Source organism: Idiotropiscis lumnitzeri, chromosome 2, assembly GCF_059441095.1.
Source record: "Idiotropiscis lumnitzeri isolate Australia: NSW breed Sydney's pygmy pipehorse chromosome 2, RoL_Ilum_1.0, whole genome shotgun sequence".
Lineage (NCBI taxonomy): Eukaryota > Metazoa > Chordata > Actinopteri > Syngnathiformes > Syngnathidae > Idiotropiscis > Idiotropiscis lumnitzeri.
Genome location: NC_142392.1, coordinates 3,556,670 through 3,567,527, shown reverse-complemented (window position 1 = coordinate 3,567,527; position 10,858 = coordinate 3,556,670). Strand labels below are relative to the sequence as shown.

General features: G+C 41.1%; 3 protein-coding genes across 3 annotated transcripts; all 3 read right to left on the bottom strand.

Annotated features, from left to right (window-relative positions):
* Positions 1 to 2,700: 2,700 nt before the first annotated feature.
* On the bottom strand, positions 2,701 to 5,048 carry ube2nb (ubiquitin-conjugating enzyme E2Nb). The gene is made up of 4 exons (XM_088288600.1): positions 4,888 to 5,048; positions 3,727 to 3,973; positions 3,510 to 3,650; positions 2,701 to 3,159 (listed from the first exon to the last, which is right to left on the bottom strand). Exons 1-4 carry the CDS (start codon positions 4,915 to 4,917, stop codon positions 3,083 to 3,085), a joined length of 495 nt encoding a protein of 164 aa, XP_088144726.1. The 5' UTR covers positions 4,918 to 5,048; the 3' UTR covers positions 2,701 to 3,082.
* A 700-nt stretch (positions 5,049 to 5,748) lies between these two features.
* mrpl42 (mitochondrial ribosomal protein L42) lies at positions 5,749 to 6,704 on the bottom strand. Its single transcript, XM_088288544.1, has 5 exons — positions 6,590 to 6,704; positions 6,313 to 6,373; positions 6,161 to 6,245; positions 5,928 to 6,091; positions 5,749 to 5,842 (listed from the first exon to the last, which is right to left on the bottom strand). The coding sequence occupies exons 1-5, from the start codon at positions 6,663 to 6,665 to the stop codon at positions 5,797 to 5,799; spliced, it is 432 nt and encodes a 143-aa protein (XP_088144670.1). The 5' UTR covers positions 6,666 to 6,704; the 3' UTR covers positions 5,749 to 5,796.
* Positions 6,705 to 7,601: 897 nt separating this feature from the next.
* Positions 7,602 to 10,838, bottom strand: pwp1 (PWP1 homolog, endonuclein). The gene is made up of 15 exons (XM_088288214.1): positions 10,646 to 10,838; positions 10,437 to 10,495; positions 10,219 to 10,364; positions 10,038 to 10,123; positions 9,872 to 9,968; positions 9,638 to 9,748; positions 9,423 to 9,553; positions 9,272 to 9,342; positions 8,901 to 8,997; positions 8,768 to 8,829; positions 8,526 to 8,634; positions 8,364 to 8,454; positions 8,161 to 8,282; positions 7,979 to 8,084; positions 7,602 to 7,887 (listed from the first exon to the last, which is right to left on the bottom strand). The coding sequence occupies exons 1-15, from the start codon at positions 10,709 to 10,711 to the stop codon at positions 7,793 to 7,795; spliced, it is 1,449 nt and encodes a 482-aa protein (XP_088144340.1). The 5' UTR covers positions 10,712 to 10,838; the 3' UTR covers positions 7,602 to 7,792.
* Positions 10,839 to 10,858: the final 20 nt, after the last annotated feature.

Below are 10,858 nucleotides of genomic sequence, written 5' to 3'. Positions count from 1 at the left end.
ACACACTTCCCGCCATCTATAATCCGATCAATTGTGGCTTTCTAATCCTCTAAAACTCACCCTGTACGCCAAGTATGTCTTGTTGACATTTTTTTATCTTGCTCTAATGTGTTCTTGCTTGTTCCAACAGGGAGCTGTATTTTTTTAGTCATTATGAAAACAACTGTGACACTCCAGATTTTATTTTTTTTACTGTTGCTAGGCAGAATTTGTGGGTTTAACTCCAGATGACCGTACTTGTTCTTTTGTACAGATCTTTGTGCCGTAAGAAGCAAGTACAAAAATGTCAGGAAAAGCCTACTCGAACATCTAACTTCATTTGGGGTTTCATCTGAAGAACTTGAAATGGTCGCAGGCGTGTGCTGACCGAGGTTATTATTGTTAACAAAAACTAACAAAAAATAAATAAATAAATAAATAAAATGAAAGAAACATATTCGTTCACAAAAAACAAACACCTTTTTTTTCTTGCACTCGAAAAATACTCCAAAAACTAACACTAAAACTAATAAAAGCTAAACAAAGATAAAGCATATAAAAAAATACCCAAATAAATAACCTGCTCTAAAAATGGAATAAAACTGCTTTAAAATATTTATTTTACACTGTGAATACATTTTGTGATAATAACCCGCAATTTTCTTTTAGCCCAGGTGTCCTGTTTCCGGAGGAGCCGGCACGTCCTCGCGTCACGAGTCGCCAACGCTAACAACTGGCGCATCATTGTCACTTTTGCGCAGCAGTTTTAATCTCATTGAGCCGCATGATCCGCTCGGATTACGCAGAGAAAATCCTCAAATGATTAGCTCGCCCGTCCATCTCCATGAACTCGTCGGCTTCGGATGGGAGCGCTACCTGCCGCAATATTAGGAACACCTGCGGTATGTAATGCCATCCGACACGTGCGCAAGAATGACTTCCAACACGTCTTCCTTGTCTTCCATAAAACTGCTGAGTGAAAATCGCATTGAGCTGCAGAATGTAGCAGTGGTCCAGAACTATGATGTTTGCACTATTTTCGGTACGTTTCCCCGTGACATGACTTGACCTCTCATCAGTATTCACATGCTGCAGCAAAAAAAGCTCCCTGTGAAGACATTTTGTCTCAGCCTCATCCTTCCCTGAGGTGTGGTACTGATTTATGAATGAGCTGTTATGTAAGGGGGGGTGAAAAAAAAAAAAAAAAGACCTGAATACAGGCGATGCATGGATGGAGGCGAGAGGATCGGGAGGAGGGAGTTGAAAATGCGTCTGAGATTCCAGCGACATGTTCAAAAGGATTCCGATTTTTTTTTTTTTCAGGTGCTTTGCGGCATAGTGACGACATAGTAAACCCAATGTGCTGGGTCGGAGCCTTAACCCAATACACTGGCCATAGAAGGGGTCAGGGGTCAGGTTGCAAACATGGCTCAGTCGACTGCCTAATTCATATTTCACAAACGGAATATTAATTTGAACAACGTCTTTAGACTAAACACATGATAAAGATTTTTTTTTAACGTGACTGAGGTCAAATTAAGTTGACCTGTAAAGGTTTAGCATCTGAAATTTCACCCTAAATCTCAATCTGCCTCACTTTGTGAGTAGCATACATTATCAGCATCGCTCGACCAGCATCAGCAAGTATCAAGTGTTCAATAAAAACGCTGATGCGGTCCTATAACCAGAGCTTGTCGTCACATGTCAGCCCAAAGTGTTTTTTTTCCCCCTTCAGCGGGCCAGCGAGACACGATCCAGGCCAACTATGTATAGGAAGCTTGCCCGTAAACCGCTGTCGTCATCGGCGTTAATACTATATCACAAGCAAGGCCGTCAGAGCAATAAAACGAGAAAGACAAACGAGCCGCAGATATGAGTTAATAATTACTCAGACATTTTCATGTTTTCTCCTTGCAAAGCCCACTCCAGGAAAAATGGCAGAGTATCACTATGGCAACCAGGTCATAAACTGCTGTAAAAATCCTCAAGGTGGGACACAACAGGTGGAGTAGGACGAAAACATTGTGCAAGTGTGGTTTACCTTCAATTTAACCTACATCCCTGTCACGAAGGGCCTCAGATGGAGCATTCGAAGGGTTCCAATAGAGTGACGCGCTTGTGGCGCCATCTTGTGGATGTCTGTGAAACGGCAGAGGAAATAATACCAGAAATGATTCGTCATTTTTTTTTTCTATCATTTACCTTCATCACACTTTTGGCTAATTTGTGAGGAAGAAATGCTTTTACTGTTACTTAGCGATACATTCCACTCGCTGCAACCACTATTGCTTGTGCCATCTAATTGTTTTGGTTGGTCGGCGAGGCGCTGCTGTTACGTGAATTCAACATCTTATTTTCAATGTCTTGACTAAATGGAGGAATAATCACTACTCCAGCAATGATAAAAAGAAATAATAAATAATACGTGAGTAACTTATTCGTACTTGACAGTTCAGTCGACGACCGAATGAACCCTTCTCCGCACAAGTTGTTAAAGTGCTCCATCTGGCGGGGAAGTTGTGTACTACACTATGAGGCTATTTAAAACCCCGTTTTAAACATTACATCCCCCTTCACTCGAACTTCAGTCAAACCAACTCACGAGAATCACCCCAAAAAATAAATTCTGTCTTTTAGCTTTCAAAGGTGACCACAAAAGCAAATCTTTTAGGAACCCTGACATTTCCAGTGACATAAAAACACAGATGAGTTGACAAACGATGCATGTATTAAAAGTAGGACAGCTTTAATGCATGATGATTTCGTACCAGTGTGCGCCTGGCTTTTCCATGACACGGTCTATGAACATACATTATTCATCTTAAGACTGTAAGTGAGGAGGGTGTCATTCTATGTCCATGCATTTAAATAGCAACACAAGGGAAGGATAGGAGTGGAAAGGAAGGGAGAGGAGGGGCAAGGGGGGGTAAAAAGGCCAACACACGTTAAACGGATTTTACAAAGGAAAACAAACAAAAATAAGTCACCCCCCCCAAAAAGTCTGCAACAGTAGATTTCTTTCAGATAGTTGTGGACTTATAATCTTTTTATGTCCGTCAAATTCAAACGTTGACAGTAAAGGAGTACGCGGCGTGGATCACATTCAAGTGCTGCTACTGTGACGGTCGCTGTTGTGACGGTCATTGTTGCAGAATGCGTACAGCATGGTCCATTCTCGGGCTGCAGGGTGGGCGAAAAAAATAAGAAGTGTTGGAAAATGATAATTGGAAATATTGGAGGCAGATATTTTGCATTAAATTTTGGCGGGAATCAAATTTGCAAAGCTATTTGATTAATTGTTTTGACCCGTTAGTCAAAAGTCAAACTCAGGTTTTAAATAGGACTAAAATATTTGGAAATCTAATCTAATCTAATCCTCCCTTAATATTGCAATTGCGATTTACTATTTGATTATTTTTTTCATGGTTCTCTTCCAATATTTTTTCAACAAATAATAAAAAATGTTCCCCGTAAATTCCATTACATTTTGATTTTAATTTTAATGTGGAAAAATTACGACAAATCCTGACCTGTCTGGATGGCGGCGCTTTCACACTTCTTCCACTGCTCGGCGACGTCGTTTGCCAGCGGGTCGTCAGGATTTGGAGCGCTTAACAACGCCTGGATGGATAGCAACACTGTGCGGATTTGTAGGGCCGGAGACCACTTTTCTGGAGGACAAAAACGAGACGACGGTTAAAAACATCACACCCAGAAAGCAAGACAGGTGTCATAAAACAAGCCGACCTTTCAAAATGTCTAAACATATTCTCCCCAGTCTGTCGACGTTTGGGTGGTAGATTTTGGTCATGAATCGCACTTTGGGGGCCGCCATGGGGTACTCCTCCGGGAGAAATAGTTCAAGTTGAAACGTGCCCCCTTCGAAAGGAGAGTCTTTGGGTCCTCCGATGAACACGTGGAAGTAGCGTGCGTTGCCTTCGTCGGGCGTCGCTGTGATGCCGGGTACGGGCTCTTGCATCAGCCGCTGCGTCTCCTGAGATGGATCAGAACACACTTGGGGGAATCACTGCATGTCATGTCACAGATGGTATCAACTGTTATCATCATAGTAAACATTTTTAGTCTTTGTCTTTCAGCTAAAAACATTTATACATGTGGTTCAGGTGTAGAGGCCCTTTGAACAAAACCTGAACTATAATCAGTTTAACACTAATTTCATGCAAATTATCACTTCTTTGATTTTATGTCCATGATGTAGTTTCTCTCTCAAAATAAAGCCAAAGATTTGGATGTGAAAAAAACCTTAGCACATCAATTCGAGATTACGATTTTGAGGTTTTCGATGTGATAAATGATGACGCCGAATTCGGAGCAGTCACACAACAAGGAAGTGGATACTAGATGGCGTTTGTCAGTTAGCTTTGTTATGCTAATCGCCGTGAAATTTTACTGAATTTGATTTAAAGAAAAAAACTGCAGCGGTAGATCAAGATGGTGGGTCTGTATTAGACACCCCCCACTCAATAAACAACCCCGAGTGAGCCTTGACATTCAACGTGGAATTAAAATATAAACTTCAGCAGTTCGAATGTGAAGCCAGCACCAGAGCCACATTTGCTAGCCTAGCGAAGCCCATTCATAGATCCACTCGAAACATGTCATTACTACTGTGTTCACACTACACGATCACAAGTTTAAATTACAATGGTGAGATTTAAAAAAAATATATAAAATCCAACGTGGATGAGTGGACGCGATCGAGTCTAAGTGACACACGAAACACTTAAACGAGACAAGCAGTTAGCCGCGGAGCTAACTATGCTAACGTCAGGCAGCCGCGTCCCGAAAGGACCATAAAAATGCCCATTCGCGTCCAAAATCACAGCGCTGTGTCCTCACGCGAGTCTGTTTCCCACCCATGTTCAACGGTGTGTCGCTGGAGTGTACCTTGACAATCCTGCGAGGCAAACCGGCCATTTTGTATTGGCTTTTTTGGGGATATTTTTAGCTGTGCAAGTCGCCTTCTCTTCAGGCTGGATGGACTGAGCTGCCGGGGCGGGGCCCACCACGCCCGCTTCCGGTTTGGCGTGACGTCACGTAGAAAAATGCGGCCGGTCTGGACGGTCTGCTTTTTGGGTTTTCGATTTTTTTCCCACCCCCCACAGTTTTCTAATGAACGTGTTACACCTGGGTGTAGACACGAGTACAAATCAAACAAAATAAAATAAAACTAAATTGTAAATCAGAGACTACTGCATGTGTTAACCCGACTTCCGCTTGTACTATCCTGTTAATTTTCTCTTGTTCCGCTCCTTTTCTATTTTTTACTTCTTCCTCATAACAAGTATGTATGAAAATGAAATATGAATCTCTATACAGTCTGAGCTATCTCTCTGGACGAACACTTTTATCAATAATGTAAAGGAGGAGCATTGAGAAAGCTTTGAAATACGTTAAAATAATACAATTAGTGCAAAATGGGAATTACACTTACGTTTATAAATAATTTACCCAATGTTCACAATGTATGAAATTATTGTTGACACTGATAATGTAGCATTATTGTGCATCCTAATAGAAAAGTAACTAATTTATTTTTCAGTGAAACTGTGATGTTAACTTTAGCTTTTGCTGGACTTTGTTTGAACAACCATAATCCTGAAAATTAAATAAAGGTTTTCTAAAAAAAAAACATGTTAGGGAGTACTTGAAAATGCAGCTCATATATTTAATAAAATAATACAACAACTGTATTATATTTTAAACTTTTAAAAAACAATTTAGAAGATAAAGACAGACAAGGAACAACTGGCATTTTATTACACACAAACATGGTGATAAAATACATATACACAACTATCTGTCCTTTGGAGGATTCTTCTTTATGCGTCTCATGCGGTACCTGTAAATACCGAGGAGACATAAAAAATGAAGCACATTTAAAAAGATTTAATCGTCCATAAAATCTGCATTGTGTGTTGACTTACTGTCCTATTGGATACCAGCGGTGCTTGGTGGTGAAAAACATCTTGCTCAGCTCTTCTATGGTGGGACCGGGTTTGTCCTTCAGCACCTCCTTGCTGAGGTGGGCCTTCAGTATCTGCTCGTGGGTCTCGGGCGGGCTGGACAGAGGGTCTGGTCTGACGATCGGCTGCAACGAAGTGAAGATAAGGTAAAAAAAAAGATGAAAATTTGTGTCTAACTGTAAAAGCATTTGTACCTGGGTGAGCTCATAAGGAATGTCCACGGTTGGATGGTAGCAAACGACAGTCTTGCCGTCTGACGTCAAACCGATCTCCACGTCACTAATGGACACAAGAATGTCAATCAATCAATTAAAGTACATGAAAGTAAACAAAACAATAAACAAACCTGCAGTCATCAATGGAAGGACTGCGGATCTTGGACGCATATCGAACGGGAATCAAGCAAGCTGAAAATACAAATTGTGCAATTTATTACATTTGATTACGCCACGTGGGTCGCTGTTAACAAATTTGCTGCAAAAAGTCCATTTTAATTGAATGTCAGCGGATCAGCATTTCATGAGTTCAAGGTTAGCTATCGTTAGCTTCGTTCGCGATTGTTGAAGCCCAACGGCGTAAATACAAACATGTTAATATTCTTTTTAATATAAAATAGTAATCACCTTGCACATGTGATGATTTACAGTAGGCAACTCTCGTTATTAGACTGTTTATTTTGCTCATGTAACCCGACGCCATGCTGCTACCTCTTTATGTACGTCACTATTTCTTTCCGGGTGAGCACAACGAGTGGAATTTATATACTCCTTCCACATTACATTAGTTCCAAAACAAACGGCGGCATTTAATTTATTTTCATTAATAAATTACGAGATACGCGAGCAAACATGTTTTTAATAAATGTAAATGGAGTATTACATTGTTATAAAAAAGTTATGAATTTTAGCGGAACAAATGTTAACGCTACCCGAGCCCACCCGGAAACATAAATAGAGACGTGCACCAATAAAACCACGCATAAATTATAATTAGTTAATAAATAAGAAAAAAATGTTTATGATTTTCTTATTTTATAAAGTAATTACAAGTTATAATTTTGTCGATAGATTCACGTACCGAGTTAAAAAAAATCATAGATTTATATTTATCAAATAAATAATAATAAATAAATAAAAACTACCTATTTGATTACTACTAAAAATATAGCAGGATAACATGTAATCCATCTTATTATTAAATATGTATTAATGAGAAAATTTACTTCAAAATATATCATTTTCTCAAGCAATACAAGTTAACAGGATGCATTATAGAGACAACAAGCAAATGCATGGTACTTGGTAGATAATGGAAATATATTTTTTAAATCAATGAAATTTTCCTTTATGACAAATTGCTTACAATGTATACAATTCGTATACTTCAGTATGACCTTTTTGTCATAACCTCCACCCCTTTGTGACTACCACTGCAACAAGTATGGTATGCGGCTGCCAGGATGGCCGAGTGGTCTAAGGCGCCGCGTTCCGGACCCAGTCTCCCCAGGAGGCCTGGGTTCGAATCTCGAATTTCCCCATTGTGGGACTAATAAAGGCAATATTATATTATTATTATATTATATTATTATAAATGCACAATAAAATCAGCTACAAAATAAGAAAACAGAACAAAATCTCAAGTTAGAATAATCAAAAACTGTATTTATACACTGGTATGTATTCCATATTAATTTGGCGTTTCTGGAAATGTACAAAAAACTTGCAGGCTTTACCAACCAACTGGCAATTCTAATGACATAAACGCAAGATGTGTCTTTGAGGGTTCATGAACAAAAACTCTAAAAATGTGAGCAGATAGTCGTCTCTCTAGGAGGTGTCCATCCCTGGTGCGGCTGAAGAGCTGGATGTTTCAGATCCCGCGTTCACCACCAAGCGGTCCCGACTGCCGAACGTTGTAGCCACTAAAGATAAATATCATAAAGCGTTAGAGGATTACGACAGAGAGGTCGTTAATTCTTGACAGGGGTGAAATCTGACAAATTTAGGTCCTACCTGCTGCCACATCGCTGATATCCCAAACGCGCAAGCCGTCTTTCTGTCCCCCGAAAGCGTAAGTGAAGGGCCGGTCGGGACAACATGCCGCACAGAAGATCACGCCCTGCGCACACAAACATCAAGCGTCATGCTTCTTCCCCTCCATTTGAATCGTTTTCATCACTCAGCAAATATCCGACCATTTTCATGTCCCTCGAGTACACCATATTGGGTTTGTCACCCAAAATGTCCCAGATCTTGACGTGCTTGTCCGCCGAGGATGTGACCAAGCAGCCTTTAATCTGGCTGCTGAGATCCAAACCTAAAAACATGGAAGGTCAAGTTGTGCAAGTGGGAAAGTAACAAAGTACAAATACTACTCGAGTAGATTTTCCATGCATACCCGACACTTCTCCGTCATGTGCCTTCAGTGTGAAAACGGCTTTATCGGCACGGGCGTCCAGACAATACACAAATCCGTCCTCTGTGCTGGCCTGAAACACAAGCACCGCTTCACCACAGCTGTTCCTAATATTTTGATCTGACATAACTCAGAGGCACCGACCAGGAAGTTATACGGTGAAAAGTGGTTCCACACCAGGCGCTCCACTTGCCCGCTGAATCGCCACGCGCGGGAGCTGTCCGGGCTGCGGCAGTCATACAGGAGTGCCGTCCTGCAACGAAAGCGTCGTTTCCAAACACGGGCTCTTCGACAAATCTTAACTCATTCACTAGCAGCCCAGGTGAAAAGAATGCAGTTTTTGACTTCTATATCCGTCAATGGCAGTGAATTAACATGCCACGTACTTGTCGTATGATCCCGACAGGAGAGTCTGCGCCTCAAACGGGTGGAAAGTCAACGTCTGAACCTGCAATATAACAACGACAGTGGCAGTTAGGTCAGCCAGGTCCATAATGAACGTGTCAACGCGCATCCTACTTTATCAGTGTGTCTGCACAGGGTGGTGGCGGGTGTGCCTTGAGTCAGATCCCACAAAATGACCGTCTCGTCTGCTGAGCCGCTGGCCAAGACATTCCTGAGAATTAAAACGGGACAATGACATTTGGGACATGGTGCATCAGCATTTAGGTGTTATGCTGCTGGAATAAGATGGTGATGAAGGTCTTACAGCATTTTTGTAATATATTTTTTGGGGCTGTAAATAGCGATTTCAGTAAACTACTTTTTAATTCTAACCCTATTTTTTTTTTAAACAAACAGTTCTAAAAGAAGAAATAAATAAATGCAACCAAATTGGACTTAGACATATCGCAGAGAAAATACACATATGCATGTATATAAAATCGTACCCGACCAGTTTGTTCCAGGACAAATCCAACACTGCATCGTTATGTCCCTCCACAGGCTCAGCTGATGCACCCTAAAATCCACCAAAAGAGGAATACCACTCAAGTAAAACATTTTATGCATGTTAAAAAAAAAAAAAAAAGTAAAAAGAACCTTTTTGCTCTTCTTCTTCTTCTTGGCCGCCTTTTTGCTGCCCAGCGAGAAGACGGGCTCCAGGCAGTCCACCACATCCAGGTCCCACACGTCGATCTGCGGCGTCATGCTCCCCACGGCGGCGTAGTTGGCTGGACCCAGCGGGAAAAATTAAACATCTCTGCTAACTCTATGATACCAAATGTGATCTTTTTATTTTTTTTTTTTTATCTTACATCGACTTTCCTCAGGGTTAGGGTCAAAGTTGAGCCACTCGATGCTTAACGGATACGCCGGCAGCAGAATGTCGTGGTGCACATAAAGAGAGTTCTCCTGGGCATTGTACACTGGGAAGTAAGTGATTAAATCAGAGAAAAAATTATTTTGCATTATTCGACAATATCATGAGCATGTGTGCTTGTAAATAAAAGTTTTCTAAATGAAGTCTCCGATTGACATCTGATGTTTACCATAGACTTCCAGGTTGCAGAAGTCCTTGTCAGCCTTGCCACATAGGATGAGGTTGTCAGTGGGCTTGATTTGGAAGTCTTCTCGCTCGTATTGATCCTAAAAGTGATGAGAAATGATGATATTTTTCATTCCGAATGGCTCATCACCACCGATCGTTCAACTCACAGTATCTTTGAGCGTGATGTAAGGGTCTTCGTCATTAGAGCCGAACACGGTGAGACCTGCCAGGCTGTCACCGAGGTTGGCCGTAGCTGTATAGTTAAAAAAAAAAAATGTCAAAGCATCATTTATGCATGTTCTCATGAATGTCACGGCTTAACAAACTAAATGTTGTCAAAACACTTACCTAAATCTTCTTCATCATATTTATCCAATCCGTATTCCGCAAGTTCATCCTCTTCTTCATTTTGCACTCCGGCAACATCCCCTGTATCATCGTCTGCTACAATGCCGAAATCCTCCTCTTCCTCATCATCTTCTTCTTCTTGTTCCCTGAAAAAAAAACCCACATAATTCAGAAATTTAAGCACAACCTGATTAATAAAAAATTGCACGTAACCGCACCCCAGCTCCTCTTTTGCCTCATTGATGATGCGTTGCAGCTCCTCCTGGCTCAACTCAACCTAAAAAAGAATAGTCAGCATCATAAACATAATAATTTACAAATAAACCCTTCATAATTGTGTCAATCAAACAGATGGAAACGGTCTTGTTGACATTAGCGTCTTGGAGGCTAACGCGAGCAAGCTAATCCTTCCGACAACTTGACTTACTTTGTCCGGCGTTTCTTTGGCAGCACCTAGCTTCACCCAGCCGACACAAGTAATCTGAGAACTCATGATGTGTGAAAAACACTTGTTAAATGGTGGTTGTGCTGTTGGATCGAAACTAAGTTAACCAAACCGGACACGGGACTCAATATGCCAACAAGCCATGTGGTTTATGCGCATGGTGATGACGTCACTGAGCCGCAGACACGCCCGCCT

Coding starts and splice junctions, on each gene's coding strand:
- ube2nb (XM_088288600.1), bottom strand. CDS start 4,917: ATGGCCGGTTTGCCTCGCAGGATTGTCAAG. Junction 3,651..3,726: donor ATGTTTAGACATTTTGAAAG/GTCGGCTTGTTT, acceptor TTTGTCCTCCAG/AAAAGTGGTCTCCGGCCCTA. Junction 3,160..3,509: donor AAGCGCCGCCATCCAGACAG/GTCAGGATTTGT, acceptor CCCACCCTGCAG/CCCGAGAATGGACCATGCTG.
- pwp1 (XM_088288214.1), bottom strand. CDS start 10,711: ATGAGTTCTCAGATTACTTGTGTCGGCTGGGTGAAGCTAGGTGCTGCC. Junction 10,496..10,645: donor CCAAAGAAACGCCGGACAAA/GTAAGTCAAGTT, acceptor ATTCTTTTTTAG/GTTGAGTTGAGCCAGGAGGA. Junction 10,365..10,436: donor GAGGCAAAAGAGGAGCTGGG/GTGCGGTTACGT, acceptor TTTTTTTTTCAG/GGAACAAGAAGAAGAAGATG.
- mrpl42 (XM_088288544.1), bottom strand. CDS start 6,665: ATGGCGTCGGGTTACATGAGCAAAATAAACAGTCTAATAACGAGAGTT. Junction 6,374..6,589: donor TAAATCATCACATGTGCAAG/GTGATTACTATT, acceptor TTGTATTTTCAG/CTTGCTTGATTCCCGTTCGA. Junction 6,092..6,160: donor TTCCTTATGAGCTCACCCAG/GTACAAATGCTT, acceptor ACTTCGTTGCAG/CCGATCGTCAGACCAGACCC.